The following is a 17,410-nucleotide window of genomic DNA, read 5'->3' as shown; positions in this document are numbered from 1 at the left end:
AAGATTTCGTAAATGTCAGTTTAGGCTTTTAATCTCATAGTTTTGATTTAAAATTATGATTTTGAATTTCCCTTTTTATTTATTTATTTTTATCAGGACTAACTTTGATTTCTGGTGTAGATGACCTTCCACACACCGTTAGATCAGTTAGTTACGGTAGCTTGCTTCCAGATTCGGCTGCACACATTTACTCGTCTCTACGGTAGTGCAAGCCACATCGTTACCATGACAACTTGAATATGTTCGTCTTCCGTGTTTGAGGAGGCTGCTCGGGTTAGTCCCGCAAAAAGACCGTTTGCCATAAAAAAAATGACTAAAATAACCTAGGTGCCGCGACAAAAGTCTGTATTGTAAAGCTGTTCCAACTACGTGGGGACTTATTTTGCTACCTAAGATATCTGCCTGAGATAAAGGCAGCGTAAAGGATGGAAGCACCGCTGGGAGATGAAACTCCTGCAGGTGCTTTAGCGGGGACTGAGGGAACCAGCCACGGAGAGGAGCTGAAAGCGTCTGACGAAGCTCTCACACTCATGTCCAGCATTGGTGAGTGAGTCGTCGGTATACTTTCTAGGATAGTGTGGAGCGTGAAGAGGAAACAGAACCTGCGCGCGCCTGAGAGTTAGCACCACCTGGTTTTGACACATCTTTGGTTGCACCTGTAAAAATTTGCAAGGAGACCGTTCGTTTCACATGAGCAGAAAATAGTTGTCTTTTTTTTTTTTTTTTCAATGAGGCTTTTGTTCCGACCTAAAGTCCCCCCTCACTTTTCTCAGAGCCCGCAGAGCTGCAGAGGTGTGTGTTTCCAGACTCTTTGGTGACTGTGTCAGAGGGAGGCAGAGACCTGGGGAAGTTCAGTGTGACGGTGGACTTTGCCCGCCGCGTCCAGCAGCCCTGTATTCTGCTGCATGCTCAGAGCCAAGGAGCCATTGACGACTCCCCCTGTGGGACAACAGTAACAGGTGACGGGAGGCAGGGACTGCCCAGACAGATTGCTCTCCATTGTTTTGTCCTTTCTCAGATGTGTCATATTTCATCTTCATAACTTTGACATTTCCCATTTGCAATGTAAGCCTACCTCACCACTAACCTGGACGTGCTGGAGGAGGATTACCATGAGTATGTCAAGGTGAGTCATTGCATTCTTCTTATATTCGCCCATATACCAGCTGTTCGACTAAATGAAGGCATTGTACCCTTATCTGCCTTTCATTGCAATGCCACACCCCTCTGTTTTCCTGTTTTGCATTTCCTGTTTTTAAATGCACTTCTTCAGATTGAAGGCCACAGTTTGGACAAGCGGTTTCACATGGTGCAGCAAGACGGGCAGATGGTGATCAATAAAGTTACCACTGTAGGGGAGGTGAGAGAAGAAACAACAGAGTGAGTTACCTGCCAGGCCTCGTAAACATAGTTATGTGAAATAGAGGCTAATATGATGGTTTTGTTGTGGTTATAAACCTAAAATCTGAGACAACATTATCTCCAAAGTTTAACAAAGCTGCTATCATTTTACAAAACTGGAATTTACAGATCTGATGGCAGTTCAAAGCAAGTTTAATTCAGATTCTTAATATCATCTTGTTACAACTTGGCAGTTCTCTCCCTCCGTGTTACTCTGCTGTCCAAAAAGATTGTGCTTGGACATGTCAGCAAACCTGGTAAGGTGTATTCCGTTTTTGTGTGTGTGAATGTGTGTGTACAGGAGGTGACGAAGGAGAGTGTTTCTTATCCCATGTCTGTCCTAAAAGGGCTGGTAACAGAGGGTTCAATCTTGTTGCTGATGCGCCTGATCGCTCTGAGGAAGAAAGTGCCAGAACACATGACCTTCATCTCCTTCGACCAGGGATTACACATCACCCACACCACCTTTGTAAGTAATGACGCCTGTGTAAGACTTCTTGGTCAGTCAGTGGCTTATTTGAAGGGTGAACTCTGATCATCTGCCTGTTCGTTTGTGTTCAGAGTGAGCTGGGTCTAAAGCAGCTGGAGGTAGGAGGTAAGACCGTGGAGGTATTTGGGATGGAGAGGATTGTTCACTCTCTGGAGGACAGCCCTGCCACCTGGCAGTGCTACTTCCTGGATGATGGGTAAAGTTCAATGACTGACTCTCCAGGCTCTTACACTTTTTGGACAGTCTCACCGCCCACCACTGTGGATCAAATGGGTTACGACCGTTGATTCTACACTATTACAGTTCTGTTAAGTGTTACCTTGATTTTTGGTCAAAAGTGTGTTAATTCACTGAAATCTGTCAAACTTTAACAGCTGCTTTTTTATTGTCAGCCTTGGAGTTTTGAGTTGACTTGTTTTTCGTGTGTTTGCGTGTGCGAAAACATCTGCATCCACAAGTGCCTGCATTTATAATTTTGATGCTCCAAAATCACTTTGTGAAAATACATTTTAGTATTACTTGATAAATCAATTTGTTTTAGCAGTTTATGTTCTCTGATCAGACACTTGGCCAGCAGAGTGCAGGTGGGATCACCAGTTACCATGAGGCTTCTGCAGCTGCCATCACAGCTGGAAAAAGGTAATCAATCCCAGACACATCATAACTGATTCTCTGACTTTCTAATGAAACCGAGTCAGTGATGTTGTTTGTGCATGTGCGTGTGTGGATGTTAGGTTTTGACAAGGTCCCCCTGGTTTGGGAAGAAGACATGCAGATGCGCTCCAAGTTCTTGGACAGAAAGGTGAAACTGGGTTAATATTTGACTAATTTCTTTGGACTGATTGCACCTGAATAATCATCTTTCCTTCCATACGTCTCATCTTCTCTCTGTGGCAGGAGGAGCTGAAGGCAGACCATGCCTCGTACCTGAGACAACATCCAGAGATTCGTGCCCTCATATCTGACTTCCTACAGTTCTTGTTGCTGAGGAAACCAGATGATGTCTTCCAGTTTGCCAGAGAGTACTTCCTCCCATTTGCCTCCCGCCATTCTCCAGAATAAAGTCTGACAGCCTCATCATTTTGAAAGCACACTCAAGGACACATCTCACAAACTCATAACTGTTTTTCATAACTTGTTTGTTTATCGCTGTAACCTACACTGAAGTTTAGAAATGGAATTTGTGTTTTCCTCTGAGTGAAGACTTCTAGTATAAAACGAAACATGGTTAAGCTATCTGAAGAAATTGGTTTGTTTCAACTCATGTTTTCAGCTCAGACAAGTCTTGTATTCAGAGAATGTTTGATTTCTTTGTCAAAACCAACTACGTCACCTAAAACGGACAGACTACGTCACATTAAAGGGTGTGTAGTACAGTCTGTCTTTAAAAATAAAAGTACAACAAATGTAAAACAGAACGTTTTATTACATAAAGTGTGCAACAACTTTACGTACAGCTTTCTCGACACAGGTACAACAAGAACTGCATGGACACACAATAGACACACAATCCAAACTACTCAAAGTATCTGAAGGCCTACTGATTCTGATGCATCCAGTGGGGAGGTTTGACCACTCAAGGACACCGTAGGAGTAACGTGCTCACAACTCGGGATGGATGTAGCTCGTCAACGAGAGTGCAGGACACACTAAAGTGACATGCCAGTTTCCAGTGGAAAATAAAACTAAACATTTCATTATCCTTTAACAATATTAAGCAACATTAGCTGGACCCAGTGGAGTTTTATAGGAGTTTGTAGTCCTTCGGCAGCGAGCACATACAGTTCAGGTAAGAACCGAGGAAAAACATGTCAGTCACTACCCGGCAAGCTAAACATTCTCACTTAATGTTATTATATTATATTTCATTATTGTGGCTGGCAGTTTTGGTAACATGAGAAATGAGAAGGCGAGAGTTATCCTTAGTGCAGGTATATGACTATTTACTGGAGCCTCTCTGTACCCGAGTAAAACCGATTCGTATCGAACTCCTACGAGAACCAGTTCATTTTGTACCAGCTCTGACCACAACATTAAAATCACTGCCAAGCGGTAAGCCATGCGCAACGATAAATATCTTCATGCACATTGTACTATGAATATTTGTTGAGATTTATTGAAGAATAAGAAATTTTATTCTCTGCATTTTACCCACACCAAGTGAACGAAACACGCACACAAGCATGCACATGCGCTAGAGACGCTGGGGCAGGGGGCTGCCTAGTAAGGTGCCTTGCTTAGGGGCACCACAACCATGGCCGCAGAGGCATGGGGTGGCACATCTCCTTCACCACCACCCATATCCGTTGTGCTTGGTTGAGAAATCGAACCGGCAGTCCAAAGTTCAAAGCCGAACTCTTAACTTGCGGCGTCAGACTTTAAAGGTCTCTACATTACATAACCACTGCAACACAACACAAAATTAGAAAAAAGAGCGTGTGTTTTCTGATTTGCTGCTGACCCACTCTGGGACTAGTATGTGACAGAAGCCAGTCATGCACAAACATTTAATTGCAGAAGAATTATATATTATGTGTGTGTGTGTGTGTGTGTTTGCTCCAGTGCTGCTAGTATGGAGGGGGAGCCCCTCTCAGCCCTGTGTACCCCTGCTCTGGTGGTGGATGTGGACAAAGTGAAGAGAAATGCCCAGAAGATGATCGAACGCTGTCAGAATCTGGGAGTCCAGCTTCGGCCACACATGAAGACACACAAAACCCTGTATGAATACACACTCTCACACTCATACAGTATGTTCATATATGTCAGTCATGTTTACGAGATACTGATAGGGTCTGTGTGTCTCATGTCTAGTGAGTGTGCTGACTTAATGACGGGTGGATCACGAAGGTGCATCGTGGTTTCCACGCTTGCAGAAGCCTGTTTCTATGCTGACCACGGATTTGATGACATCCTCTATGCATACTCTATTCCCTTTGATAAGGTTCTCTCAACTTATACTACAGCTGTGTCCCTGCTCTCTTTAACACAGACTCTACTGTGTGACAAATAGCATGGAGCACATACTTTATATTTTAAGTATGTAGAATGGAAATGGGACACAGCTAATCTTTTTCACTGCAGAAATGACTCGTTATAGCAGGAAAAGCACAGGTGGAACTAATTAATTTAACTAAGCAATGATCAAAATTATTCTTGATTCATTTCTTGCCAATCATCTAATCAATTATTATTATGATTGACAACATACAGGTCAAAGCAGTTAACCAATTTTACCTATTGTAACTAACTATAATTAATATGCTAGTTAGTTGTTTTGTTCCAGTCGTACTGAAAATACCATGGACACTAATTTATATCTGTATATGTGTGGTTGTAGGTGGAGCGTTGTGCAGCCCTGTCAGAGAGGCTGGATCTCTTCCAGGTTTTATTGGATCATCCTGATGCTCTGGAGCAGCTCAAAAAGAGGCCGCTGAAAGGCAGTCGGCAGTGGCACGTCTGGCTGAAACTGGACTGTGGCAATGGGAGAGGTAAACAGGAAGGGAAACTGCAACGCAGCTGGTCAGCAGTGGCAGAGCGCCTGCTGATTGTATGCTTTCTCTTTGTTGTAGCTGGTGTCCTGCACTCAGAACCAGAGGCGCTCAGATTGGCTCAGGCCATCGCTGAGACGGAAGGTGTGCAGCTAACAGGAGTGTACGCTCACTGCGGGAACACCTACAGCTGCAGAGGAGCGGAGCAAATACAGACTGTCGCACAGGAAACCACCGGCCTGACTCTGCAGTTCATGGAAAAGTAAGACAAGGAAACTGGTACTGGTGTGTACCACTGCACTTAGCCATGATTGTAGAACAAAGGAGAGCAAAGTTAATAAGAAAGAACTTTACAGTTCCCACAAGTCAGAGGTGTGGAGTGAGAAACACTACATAAACCTTGCTTATTTACACTTTTACCTTTTTCCTTAGTTGCAGTGATTTTATCACTCTGCAGTTCCCCTCAGCACTACAGAGCGTTAAACCCTCCACACATGAATGCTCCATGTCTGCTGAGTCTGTAAATAGGCAACTATTTGCTTATACATTCACCAGATCAACTTTTTAAGATAATATGCCAGTGTTGTGTTACAGCTTTTCCCTAAATGGGGTAAAATACACTTACAAATACATACCGTTTTATATGTATTGGATGGATTTAGATGAATGCTGTACTGATATGATCATTAATTTTACTTCTCTGGGTTTGTTTCTGGCAGACTGAAGGCCGTTGGCATCTCCTGTAAGTCCAGCATTGGCTCCACCCCTTCCTGTAGTCACCCAGTCAAAGACATGGCGCAGCTCAGTGAGGTGCATCCTGGAAACTATGTGTTCTACGGTGTGTGGATGGATGTACTTGTAGTTGCATCAGGTTTTCGGTTGAGCTCAACATGATGACGAAAAAATCAAACAGAAAGCTGTGATCATATGTGGTGGGTTTTAGATGTGCAGCAGTCTGTGATTGGCTCGTGCAGTCTGGAGGACGTCGCTGTGAGGGTTTTGACGAGGGTCATTGGACACTGTCCTCACAGGAACCAGCTCCTGATTGACTGTGGATGGACTGGAATCAGGTGCCTTCATTAGTGTCATTTACCCTGCTTGTATTTGCAGATTGGACAAGTAAATGTAATACTTAGACTATTTTAGACTGACAACAGACACATTAATGTAAATCAAACGCATTTGTAATGAAGTGTAGTGAAGCTAATATATCACTCACCTTTTTACTTACCACTACATTACTGACTGTAAGCTTGGTTCTGACATAACCTTTCATTTGCTGTTGCTCACCGCTCTTAGTCTGGATGGAGCTGGAAAACTTCCCACTGGATATGCTGTGATTGAAGGGCATCCGAACCTCAAGTAATGCAACTACTCTTCCCTCTAACTTCAGTGATAATCTTAAGTGTGACTGAGGTTCTGATGAGACACTCTTCCCTCCAGGTTGTTGTCTATGACTCAGGAGCATGGTAGAGTGGAGCCTATCTCAGGACAGCTGGACTACAGCAAATACCCCCTCGGCTCGCTGCTCACACTGATCCCCTACCATGTTAGTACTCTTTTATGTGCAGTAACTGCTTCACCAGTTTTATCGTGTCACTCTCCTCCTGTCTGACCATCTCTGATGATTTTTTTTCTAGTCTTGTGCAACAGCAGCGATGCATCCCGTGTACCATGTGCACTCTGAGGGCCGTCTGCTGGGGAGGTGGACACCCACTCGCGGGTGGTGAACAGCTGTTTACTCATACATAACTTTGTTAGGCTAGCTAGATTAACCCTGAAGGAAGGACTTCTTGGAGCAACTCGTGCCACCTGTAGTTGAATTCATAACTAGTGGATGAAAATGGTTGGAGATTATTCACCTCTTTTTTCCTCTGTTCATCTGGTGCTAACAATGGATATGAATAATAGAGTATAATTCCATGTTAGAAGTGCAGATGTATTTCAAAGTACCTTTTGTAGACCTATTCCCCACATTTCTCTGAAGTGATGTGGGTCACCATTACAGACATTATGATTAATTGTTTCTGAATAAAATTTTTGCTGTCCTTATTGACCATTTTCTTTTCCAAGTATCTCATCCTAGTTCTAAAGCTGATGTCCTAATTATAGAGAAAAATCATTATGTTAAGTTTTTTAAATAACATCTTTTAATAAATCTGAATTTTCATTATTATTGTTTTTTGTTGTTGTTATATTATAATTATTGATAATAAAACTTAATTCATTTTTCACTCATTACAAATAATCTCACGGTGAAACTGCTCTGCAGTGAGAAGGTTCAGGCTGCGAAGCGCATTCTGGGAAATTGCGTTTTCGCTCGGACGCGGGCGTTGTGATTGGTCGCCGTCTGACCTTTCACTTGTCACGTGGTTTAAAAACTTCAGGAGGATGGCGCGGAAAGTTGTCACACCGTCTCCCGGTGTAGATCTCAGGTTGTGAGGGCTTTGTTTACATTTTCCGTGGGCGATACAGACATTATCGAGTAAGTTACCTCAGTTCACACACGTTTGAAAACGGTTCCGCTTTGAGACTTTTAGCAAACAGCCGTGGTTTGTAGTAGCTGGCTGGTCAACGTTACACCGGCAGCTAACAGTCTAATGTGGTTACCATGAAGGACTGAACCTCACTGAGTTAAAAACCTTTGATCGCAGTAAAACATACAACCTATAGAAATACACGTCTGTATGTGTATCATAGCGTTAAACGGCAGCTTCCGTCACGCTGTGTGTTGTCTTTGTTGTCTTTGTCCCCGCAGTCATGAGTGTGTTGGAGGTGAAGTTCATCGGTGATGGAGATGTTCTGGAGCACATCGTGGACAAACAGGAGGGTATGGACACTTTCCTCCTCCTTCTTGTTTAAATGCTCTCGGTTATGAGGAGCTGTGTGACTGTCTCTGTCTCGCTAACGTCCTGCCCGTGTGTGTTACAAGGTGTGCAGAGCCACGGTGGGTCTGTCCAGAAGATGGTAACGTTTAAGAGTCCAGCCGGACGGAGGGCCAGAGAGGACGCAGAAGACGGAGGGGATGAAAACGGAGCCTTTGATGAGCAGAATTATATCCAAGCTTTGGGAACAGACAATACAGAAGGTGAGTGAGACAGCTGAAAGAGTCAGTTGCCAATTTATAAGATATGTTTAACTGAAAGGAATGCAATAATAATACTTTCATTAAGGTTATGATATTAATGATAGTTTTTGTTGAAACGGTTTTAGGGAGGTGTTGATCTGTCGTGGAAGCTGTGGTTTTTGTTGCTGTTGTGTTTTACTGAGAAGTGCTTCTAGTGTAGTGTATTAACACACAGATGACCACCACAAGTGGTCAGTTGTGGCACTCATACACCACCTCCGATTCTTTGTGGTACAGCCTACATTAGCACGAGTGCTGCTGATGATATAAAAAGAATACTAAGACGTGCTTTGGTTTTTATTTTTTGTTTTGTTTTGTTTTCTTGGTTTTACAGAGGATGAGGAGGGTATGTCCAGAGTGGCTGGATCCTCCATTTTCACTTTTCAGAAGGTTAAACGAGGCCACAGCATGGCCCAGACTGGTGAGTGCCGCTTCTAGTCACACACTATATTATATACACAAACCTTCTTGCATTGTATAGCATAAACTAAATTTATTAGATGATTATTAATTTGGTTTTTAGGGTGTTACAAGCTTTGTTTTTGTGTTTTTATTCATAGCAAGTGAGTTGGCACGGACCCCTGGGAAAAGCGTAACCTTCAGCAGCACCCCAAATGTTGAACCCTCCACTCCCACCCGAACAGGCCGTCGTGAGTACAGTACATTCTGACAGTCTCTCTGTGTACATTCAATCCTGTGTCCATTTCCATACAACTAAGTCTGCTCTCTCTCTCTCTTTCTATCTATCTAGACCACAGAGGTGAAAGCAGGACTCCACAGAGGGTGAGACTAAAAGAAATGTGTCTTTTTGCTGCCATTTTTTCTCTGAGGTTTGGTTAGGTAGCTCAGCTGCTATGTGAAGAGATGTTTTCTCAGTGTAACCTTTGATTTTTGTGTGACAGAGCAAGAAGGTCCAGTTTGTCTCAACAACACCCCACAGACTCAGGAAGAGAATGACAAGTGAGTTTGTTGTGTTATAATGAAAGCAGCTTCTTTTACTGTTACAGTACGTAAAGCATGGTAACTTAGGTAACTTAGACTTTAGTTATTATCTAAGGTTGTTTGCTTTTTTCAGCACCGAGCCTTCGGTCAGACAGCGACAGTGAGCTGTCGCCCTCAGACTCTGGGGAGGAGGATGAAGATGGGATGGAGGAAGAGCAGAAAGTAAAGAAAGAGGATAAGGAGAATCTGAAGACTCCAAGAACACCCAGTAAAGGTTTATCTGCAGCTCTCTACAAGACTCCTGCCAAGAAGAGCAAGAACACCTCTGAACCTGTCAACCAGCCCACTATGGTTGAGGAGTACTTTGAGGCCCATGGCAGTTCAAAAGTCTTGACATCAGACCGCACCCTCGAGCGTTTACACACCCCTAAACTCGACAGGGTCCGTACATAACAGCCAGGAGTCTAAATGTACACATATTCCTGCTCTCACAGGTTTTTGTGGTGGAGTTTATCCTTATTCTGTGTTTGCAGGAGACGTTGGTGCGGCTCTTAGAGGGAAAGCCGTCCTGCTACTCAAAAGAGATCCAGCAGCTGCACAGCAAACACCGAAAGCACTTTAGCAAATGGATGTTACAGTTACAGTGAGTGTGGTTTGCGCTTTCTTTATTTGTAGCTTTGTAATTCTAAAATGGGTACAAGACTGAAAATGTCTCTTTGCGTGTGTGTGTGTGTGTGTGTGTGTGTGTGTGTGTGTGTGTGTGTGTGTGTGTTTGTGTGTAGGTTGGGCTTCAGTGTGCTGGTCTACGGTTTGGGCAGCAAAAAGGCTCTGCTGGAGGACTTCCGTGTGTCTCACTTGGCTCAAGAAATCCACCTGGTGGTTAATGGATTCTTCCCATCCATTACTCTTAAATCAGTCAGTATCCTACACACTACACAAAAACACTACAGAGACTAAAATAGGAGCAGGAGTGGAACTACAGCCAAAATGACACTCTTATATTTTAAAGAAGAAACTGACACAATATTAATAAAGTTGTATTTTCTTTGTTTTCTTTATATGTGCTTTTGTTACAGATCTTAAATGCTCTGACCTGTGAGGTTCTAGAGCACCAGGGAAGTTTCCGAACACCCTCAGACCAGATCCAGTTCATCACTCAGACCCTTAAAGACAGTGAGTGTGTCTCTGTCACATAGCTTGTGTTGAAATTATGTGTGTTTTACAATAAAGCATGTTCTTGTAGGCCCAGATCTTCATGTGTACCTGATCATCCATAATATCGATGGACCAATGCTGCGAGGAGAGAAGACCCAGAGTGCTCTGGGGCAGCTGGCATCTCTCCCAAACCTGCACTTAGTGGCTTCTTTAGACCACATCAACGCTCCACTGGGTGGGTGTTAGTAAGTGTGTGTACTGCAGAGTTAATTATGTTGAAATGCACCCTTGCAGCTGAATCCCTCCTGTGTGTTTCCAGTGTGGGACCAGTTTAAGCAGAGTCAGTTTAACTGGCTGTGGTGGGAGTGTGTGACGTTCCAGCACTACGCAGAGGAGACGTCGTATGAAAACTCTCTCCTGGTGCAGCAGACAGGCGCGCTCGCTCTGTCCTCCCTCACACATGTGCTCCGCAGCTTGACACCCAATGCAAGGTACCAAATACCCGCTGATATAATGAGCTGTTAACTGGCTAATGCTTGAGTTCTTCATGGGTGAGTCTTTTTTCTTTCTTTTTTGCAGAGGAATCTTCAAGCTTCTGGTGAAATTCCAGCTGGAAAACAAAGACAATCCTTCATATACAGGTGCACACGCATTAAAAACTTGCAAATGCAAAAAAAAAAAAATTCCCTAAATGTGACTTGATTGCGAAATGATTGCAGTGTTTTCCTGTCTCTATGTGCAGGATTGTCCTTCCAAGATTTCTACCAGCGTTGTCGAGAGGCGTTCTTGGTCAACTCTGACCTCACACTGAGGACTCAGCTGACTGAGTTCAGAGACCACAAACTGATACGGACGCGCAAGGTGGAGCTCTCTTTCATTTTAGACGTCTCAGCTCTTACTCAGTGCCATAACTCTTTGTAGATCCTAGTGTCTCTCGCTTACAATTATTCCCATGATTCTCCAGGGTGCAGATGGAGTGGAGTACCTGATTGTTGCTGTGGACGCGAGCACATTGATGGATTTCCTGGAGAACGAGGAGGGTGACTGAAAAGAGGACGCTTTAGACTTCTGTTGTCGCTGATATAAAGGCCCAGTTACACCTGATATGAGACATGTGCCCGGCTTACAGGCTCTGCACAGTTTAAATGAATGGTTTAAATCCATTTACTGATGAAATGTATTGAGTTGTCCTAAATGCCCTTTAGGACACTGTGATATTCACACTGTCTGAATGTATGTATGTTTTCTGCGAACATCTGCGTAAGTAAATTCAACATTGAAAGTTAATGCATTGCAATTTATTCTCTCTAATTACAGAAATAGATTTACATTTAGCAAAACATACATTCTTTGTTCTTACAAGGCAGGAAGGCATGCTGCTATAAAAAAAAAAGACAGAAAGCAGAGGAAGTTATTAAGTACTCTTCCACATGTGAAAACAGGACCACAAAAAGGAAAAGGGTCAGTGAAATGAAATCCCATATCATGCTTATTGGAATCAGGAGAAAAGGGCAGGGGGGGGGGGTGTGGACACTGTTTCTAATCTCTGAGGAAGAGATTTTGGTTTAGATGGAAAAAGGGGAGTGAGAAGTTTGGCCCTGAGCACGTACTGTGAAATGTTTCAGTGTTGGACGTCGGCAGTTTTCTGTGTCTGCACTGAATCTTTCAGTGTTTCTGGGTCCAGTGTGTAAGTCTGGAGTCTGTTCTGCGTAGCTGTGTGTACAATGCGAAGCTCCTCTTCATCCAAGTCGTTCAGCAGCAGAAGAACTGCATCAAGAGTGTGTGTCTGGAAAATAAAGTCAAAGCGATCAGTTAATGGCTAACATGAGTCCTCTGAGTTTTAGGGAAGCACTGTTCAGAGATAAGAGGCTACCTTTTTTATTGATGATTTAGTTTCTCTGGCTGATGGAGAGGAAAGAGAGGAGAATTTGTCTCTGGACAGAGGCTTCATCCCCAACTCTTGCCTGATTTTACTAAAAACAAAAAAAGAGATTTTTTTTTTTTATCTCAGTATGTGTCCATTACTTTGACAGTTGTTTTCAGCTAAGGCATGTTTCATTTCTGTGGGTGTTAGTGTATAACCATAAGGCTTACTTGGTCTCCACCATGTTGTAGTTGAGTGCGTCATTTTCTGTCTCCGCTTCTGGAGGTCCGTTTGCAGACAGCTGGTTTTGGACACTGCCTGGCGGGGTGGTGACCACATCACCCTCTATCATCGCTAGTGCAATCTCATCCTCTGTCACTACTGCACACACAAAACATACACACACACACAGGTATGAGCTCTTCAAAGTAGAGCTTCTCTGGGTGAGATTGTTTTGTCAACTGCTGTTTCCAAGGTCAAGAATAAACCTATAACCTTAACTTTTAAGCACACATGGAAATTTAAACATTTACAATTTCATGACAACAGGGAACATGTATTCATAGCTGCTGATAAAGATCTGAATGCTTCTGTTTTAAATGGGACGTGTTGTAAAGACACTGCACACTTACCCTGGTTGTCAAGCTTCTGGAGACGAGGCAGGCAGCGCAGGACAGTCAGACGATAATGGCTGGACTCTGTTCCACAACAGGGGTTCTCAGCCAACCAGAGCACTCTGAGACGTGTCAAAAGGCGAAGGTGAGAGAGCTCAGAGAGTGAAGGAATCAGGTTCCTCCTCAGGTAGAGCTCACACAGAGACAGACAGCCAGCCAGAGGAGCGAGAGACGAGATGCTGTTGACACTACGGGGAAAGAGAAAGACGATCGCAGCCAGGACTCATTATTCATCCAAAATGATTCAGTGCAAGTGCAACAGTATGTCAGTGTTAACAGTAACATGACTGCATATGTGTGTCAGACCAACCTCAGTGTCAGCACCTTAATGTTGGGGATTTGAGAGAAGATAGAAATCTGGGAAGACAGAGTATAAGGGAACACTTATATTACAGCATACATACAACTTAAATAAGAGAAAACGAAGAGTGGATTCAGTTTCAGAGCACATACGATTTACAGCTGTACTCACATCAGTTAGGTTGCATCCCCTGCAAAAATGAAACGTAACGTTACCACGAATGCAACACACGCAAAAATAACTACCTGTGAACGTCGACCATCAGCATATAAACTGAAAACTAAATTAGTGGTCTGCTGAAATGTAAACACTTACCAGCAGTTCAGCTTCTTCACGCTGTCCAAGTCGGAGGCCTTAGCCTTAGCGAGAACCAGTTTCCGTGACAGCTTCATAATATATCACCTAACTCAGTCCACAAGAGAGAATATTTTCAAAGTACTATATCTTCACAAACAACAAAACCCGCATTATGACAAGCAAAGTGAACGAACATTGCAACTCAGCAGCAGGGATGTTGTCGTCCACCACAAGAATACGCATGCGCAAGTTTAGTGAAGCGTCCTTAGTTACGGGTTAATTAATTTCCTTCATAATATTTTGTACTTTTGAAGATTTTTGTCCATTCTTGTTTACCATATATAACAGAAACAATTCATTGCCTTACTATTTGTTTTAAGCGCTGTTTTATTTTAATGCATCATTTCTACACTGCTCGAAAACTCAAAGTCCCACAATGCAGCACAAACGGACTGGGTAAATCGCGCCTGCGCGGTAAGCAATCCCTCTTTGGACCTACGTCTCCACTGAAACTATGGTGAGTGGAGAATGTCCCCTTCCCAATCCATGTCAATCTAACATTTTCTGTGTTGTAAATTATACAATTACACATCCATATGCTTTGCGGTGTTCTCCTTTGTCAGACCTGAGCCTTTTTGAGTTGGTTTTGTGATTGCATCAACATCAAAAACGATGTTTTCATGTTCCTATGACAGAAATGGCTGCCACCATTGCTATATCTACTTGGGTCCGAGTACCGGGCGGTTTAGTCCTATTAGCTGTGTGTCGGTTGTTAAGTATTGTATTCGGTGCTCGTTCAGAGGACCCGCCGTTTTTGATGTGAAGTGAATTTGCTTGCCTCGTGTCTAAATGGAATTCGTCGTCTCTAAACCTAAATCGGGGCATTTGAATTGGTTGAAGTTAGCTAGCTTGCTAAGAAGCCGCTTGTGTAGGATACCGGTAGTTAGTTACAGCACTGGTGAGAGAGGTTCACTCTCACTGGTTCAACGGTTTCTGCTGATGGCAAACATAAAATATGTGATTGATATTTGTTGCGATTGTGTCATTCTATCTTCCTGTGTGTTCATGCTGTCCACAGGCCAAGCGCACCAAGAAGGTGGGGATCGTTGGTAAATACGGCACGCGTTACGGCGCGTCGCTGAGGAAGATGGTGAAGAAAATTGAAATCTCTCAGCATGCTAAATACACCTGCTCTTTCTGTGGCAAGGTAAGGACAGCCCGAGGGATCACTTAAAGATCGTGCTGTAATCAATTCATGACATTAATCTAATGATGATGGCACAGATGTTAATGGTTGAAGTGCACACAGATATGATGAAGTGTGGACGTTGCATCTGGATAGATTGACATGGTTCCCTTTCATATGTTGTCAATATGCTTATTATGTATTTACAGACCAAAATGAAGAGGAGGGCTGTTGGTATCTGGCACTGTGGGTCCTGCAAGAAGACAGTGGCTGGAGGCGCCTGGACTTACAAGTAGGTTTCCTTTTCCTGAAATTGTTGCTTTGGATATGTTTTCAAAAAGCTCATTTTTTTTGGACTTTATACTGACTGTAAAAAAGGAACTTGTTCTCAACTCTGGGCTAGGTTTTGTACATAAGAAGCATAATCCAGCAACTACATGGTAAAGTTCTCTGTTCAAATAATTTAGAAACTAAATTTAGTCGGTTGTTTGAGATACCTGACATTTCCAGGACAGCATCCAGTTTTCTTTTTAGAAATTGGAATTAATCAATGATGATTCCGTAGGGAGCAGTGTATTCATCATTGCCAGACCATAATATGGAAAATGAAGATTGGATTTTGAGCAAAGCTACAACACCTAAAATCAGTCGTTATTCCACAAAATCAGTGAACCATGAAGTTATTTATCAGTTTTTTCCAATGAATCATTCCTGTGACTGCACATATCTAATTGCCCGTATACTGTAAGGGACTGCTGTCTGGAAAGTCTCATTAAGGGTGTTTGACAAGTTGAGAGCAAGAGGACCTAAGTTGAAACCTTTGCATACTTTAATGTGAACTTTGCATGTGCTTGAGTTTAGGAAATTGCAGTATTAAAAAGATCATAAGAAATTTAAAACACCCAGACACCAGATTTTCTTGATTATTTTGTGTAGATGATGTCAGTAATTAAAAAGCACTTAAATTAATAATAAATTTATTTGCATGCCTGTAAATGGAGCAGTGCCAATGTTTTTTGCAACAGTTTTTCAAATTAAGGAGAGACATGCTCCAGTTGAGAAACAAACTTTCTGTGACCGTGGAAATGTGCTGGATGATTTCTGGGTGTTTAAGTTGCTGTATTCATTAAAATGCACCTTTTGTAAATAGTGTTTTGTTTTTTTTTTTCCTTTTTCAGCACAACTTCCGCTGTCACAGTCAAGTCTGCAATCAGGAGATTGAAGGAGCTGAAGGACCAGTAAACCAGTGCAATGATCGCTGGTGGTTTTGGGACTTTGTTTTCTATAACTTAACCAACCTGGACATGGCCACAGCGTCCAAAAATAAAGCGGTCTGGAGCGGAATCCTTTGTTTGTGTCTTTGTACATCTGGTTTATAATTTAGTAGTAAAATCAAAACGTTTCTGCTATATATACAAGAAATATGCACTGGAGTTCAGACTGAAAGTTAAGATGTACCATGATAGGCAGCACAACTCTCATCTCCTGGCCTACGTTTTGTAATCTGTAATCTATCAGTAATCTGTGTTACTCATCTGATTTGCTACAAGAAATGAGCAACACAGATTTCTAGGTGTTTATTCTCTGATAAATGAGTTAAAACTGTGCTGCATTTATCCTGTGGACAATGAAGGTAAAGCCTGAGTTAGAAACAACTTGCTTTGCCTGTTTGAACCCCCAGCAAATTCAAGAATATTGTTGACTGTGAAGCAGAGGGTGAAAACATTTCCCTGGGAGGATCAGCAGGGTAACAGTGCCTGTGAACTGAAATTATGAATCGGCATTTGATGAACATTCATTATGTAGATCCTAAATGTGGGATACAGACATCTTTCACAGCAGGTATTGCTTTGTCAGACACAGGTCTAATAGCATCAATAACAGCTGCAGTCTGTGTAGCTGTGTCAGATTCAGGGCTCTGGTATTACGCGCACTGACTGTCCCTGAGCCATGTAGCTGGTTACACCTGTGTATTTCCTGAAATGGCCAGTCACAATGTTTGCTGTGAAAATGCTCTGTCACTGGTTCTACAATAGGCCAGTGTTACTGTGTTTTAAAGTGTATTTTGAATACTGGTCATTGTGGCAGACATTGCACCAAGCTCAAATGTTGCTACTCAATCACAGTCATTGAAAGCACTTAATGTGTGAATATTAAGTATTACTGCAAAAAAGTATGATTTGTAGTAAAAACATCTGATCTACTGAGAATAAAGAATTGACATAGAATGTAACAACAGAAAATACAAAACTATGGTAAAATGGAAACAATGTAGGGGTATTGTACCAAAAATCAAAATCCCAAAACTAAATGATCAGGGGACATTTAGCATTAATAATATTTTATTGTCTATCAAAAATAGAAAAAAGGCATTTTTTGATGGACATTTAAAGCCCCAAAACTTGTTTTAATGTCTTAAGTATTTCTCTATAACAGTAAACATCCATTACTAAGCAACTAACCATTGAAGTTCAGAATCAGAATC

At 42.5% G+C, this 17,410-nt stretch overlaps 5 protein-coding genes across 5 annotated transcripts; 4 read left to right on the top strand and 1 right to left on the bottom strand.

The window, feature by feature from the left end:
- Positions 1 to 232: 232 nt before the first annotated feature.
- LOC121193256 (ciliogenesis associated TTC17 interacting protein) lies at positions 233 to 3,287 on the top strand. Its single transcript, XM_041055478.1, has 9 exons — positions 233 to 543; positions 774 to 959; positions 1,071 to 1,126; positions 1,274 to 1,360; positions 1,703 to 1,870; positions 1,963 to 2,087; positions 2,454 to 2,530; positions 2,626 to 2,693; positions 2,789 to 3,287. Exons 1-9 carry the CDS (start codon positions 426 to 428, stop codon positions 2,951 to 2,953), a joined length of 1,050 nt encoding a protein of 349 aa, XP_040911412.1. The 5' UTR covers positions 233 to 425; the 3' UTR covers positions 2,954 to 3,287.
- Positions 3,288 to 3,494: 207 nt separating this feature from the next.
- zgc:162816 (uncharacterized protein LOC571260 homolog) lies at positions 3,495 to 7,542 on the top strand. The gene is made up of 10 exons (XM_041055432.1): positions 3,495 to 3,680; positions 4,454 to 4,609; positions 4,703 to 4,832; positions 5,229 to 5,379; positions 5,461 to 5,641; positions 6,099 to 6,217; positions 6,323 to 6,449; positions 6,679 to 6,741; positions 6,823 to 6,928; positions 7,020 to 7,542. Exons 2-10 carry the CDS (start codon positions 4,464 to 4,466, stop codon positions 7,107 to 7,109), a joined length of 1,113 nt encoding a protein of 370 aa, XP_040911366.1. The 5' UTR covers positions 3,495 to 3,680; positions 4,454 to 4,463; the 3' UTR covers positions 7,110 to 7,542.
- A 217-nt stretch (positions 7,543 to 7,759) lies between these two features.
- orc2 (origin recognition complex, subunit 2) lies at positions 7,760 to 11,884 on the top strand. The gene is made up of 16 exons (XM_041054307.1): positions 7,760 to 7,864; positions 8,138 to 8,209; positions 8,312 to 8,467; positions 8,841 to 8,927; positions 9,067 to 9,156; positions 9,258 to 9,289; positions 9,409 to 9,466; positions 9,582 to 9,889; positions 9,982 to 10,091; positions 10,231 to 10,363; positions 10,525 to 10,621; positions 10,692 to 10,838; positions 10,923 to 11,094; positions 11,183 to 11,244; positions 11,346 to 11,464; positions 11,568 to 11,884. The coding sequence occupies exons 2-16, from the start codon at positions 8,140 to 8,142 to the stop codon at positions 11,649 to 11,651; spliced, it is 1,725 nt and encodes a 574-aa protein (XP_040910241.1). The 5' UTR covers positions 7,760 to 7,864; positions 8,138 to 8,139; the 3' UTR covers positions 11,652 to 11,884.
- A 1-nt stretch (position 11,885) lies between these two features.
- Positions 11,886 to 13,957, bottom strand: cfap410 (cilia and flagella associated protein 410). The gene is made up of 7 exons (XM_041054308.1): positions 13,758 to 13,957; positions 13,614 to 13,632; positions 13,452 to 13,498; positions 13,100 to 13,329; positions 12,698 to 12,848; positions 12,477 to 12,576; positions 11,886 to 12,389 (listed from the first exon to the last, which is right to left on the bottom strand). Exons 1-7 carry the CDS (start codon positions 13,832 to 13,834, stop codon positions 12,225 to 12,227), a joined length of 789 nt encoding a protein of 262 aa, XP_040910242.1. The 5' UTR covers positions 13,835 to 13,957; the 3' UTR covers positions 11,886 to 12,224.
- A 236-nt stretch (positions 13,958 to 14,193) lies between these two features.
- rpl37a (ribosomal protein L37a) lies at positions 14,194 to 16,269 on the top strand. The gene is made up of 4 exons (XM_041054337.1): positions 14,194 to 14,256; positions 14,818 to 14,946; positions 15,135 to 15,217; positions 16,104 to 16,269. The coding sequence occupies exons 1-4, from the start codon at positions 14,254 to 14,256 to the stop codon at positions 16,165 to 16,167; spliced, it is 279 nt and encodes a 92-aa protein (XP_040910271.1). The 5' UTR covers positions 14,194 to 14,253; the 3' UTR covers positions 16,168 to 16,269.
- Positions 16,270 to 17,410: the final 1,141 nt, after the last annotated feature.

Source organism: Toxotes jaculatrix, chromosome 14 (genome assembly GCF_017976425.1).
Source record: "Toxotes jaculatrix isolate fToxJac2 chromosome 14, fToxJac2.pri, whole genome shotgun sequence".
Taxonomy (NCBI): Eukaryota; Metazoa; Chordata; class Actinopteri; family Toxotidae; genus Toxotes; species Toxotes jaculatrix.
This window is presented reverse-complemented; position numbering and strand designations above follow the sequence as displayed.

Coding starts and splice junctions, on each gene's coding strand:
- rpl37a (XM_041054337.1), top strand. Junction 14,947..15,134: donor CCTGCTCTTTCTGTGGCAAG/GTAAGGACAGCC, acceptor ATGTATTTACAG/ACCAAAATGAAGAGGAGGGC. Junction 15,218..16,103: donor GGAGGCGCCTGGACTTACAA/GTAGGTTTCCTT, acceptor TTCCTTTTTCAG/CACAACTTCCGCTGTCACAG.
- cfap410 (XM_041054308.1), bottom strand. CDS start 13,834: ATGAAGCTGTCACGGAAACTGGTTCTCGCTAAGGCTAAGGCCTCCGAC. Junction 13,330..13,451: donor ATTAAGGTGCTGACACTGAG/GTTGGTCTGACA, acceptor CTTTCCCCGTAG/TGTCAACAGCATCTCGTCTC. Junction 12,849..13,099: donor CCAGAAGCTTGACAACCAGG/GTAAGTGTGCAG, acceptor TTGTGTGTGCAG/TAGTGACAGAGGATGAGATT.
- orc2 (XM_041054307.1), top strand. CDS start 8,140: ATGAGTGTGTTGGAGGTGAAGTTCATCGGTGATGGAGATGTTCTGGAG. Junction 10,364..10,524: donor CATCCATTACTCTTAAATCA/GTCAGTATCCTA, acceptor CTTTTGTTACAG/ATCTTAAATGCTCTGACCTG. Junction 10,622..10,691: donor CACTCAGACCCTTAAAGACA/GTGAGTGTGTCT, acceptor ATGTTCTTGTAG/GCCCAGATCTTCATGTGTAC.
- LOC121193256 (XM_041055478.1), top strand. CDS start 426: ATGGAAGCACCGCTGGGAGATGAAACTCCTGCAGGTGCTTTAGCGGGG. Junction 1,127..1,273: donor ATTACCATGAGTATGTCAAG/GTGAGTCATTGC, acceptor GCACTTCTTCAG/ATTGAAGGCCACAGTTTGGA. Junction 2,531..2,625: donor GCCATCACAGCTGGAAAAAG/GTAATCAATCCC, acceptor TGTGGATGTTAG/GTTTTGACAAGGTCCCCCTG.
- zgc:162816 (XM_041055432.1), top strand. CDS start 4,464: ATGGAGGGGGAGCCCCTCTCAGCCCTGTGTACCCCTGCTCTGGTGGTG. Junction 6,218..6,322: donor TGGAAACTATGTGTTCTACG/GTGTGTGGATGG, acceptor GGTGGGTTTTAG/ATGTGCAGCAGTCTGTGATT. Junction 6,742..6,822: donor GAAGGGCATCCGAACCTCAA/GTAATGCAACTA, acceptor TCTTCCCTCCAG/GTTGTTGTCTATGACTCAGG.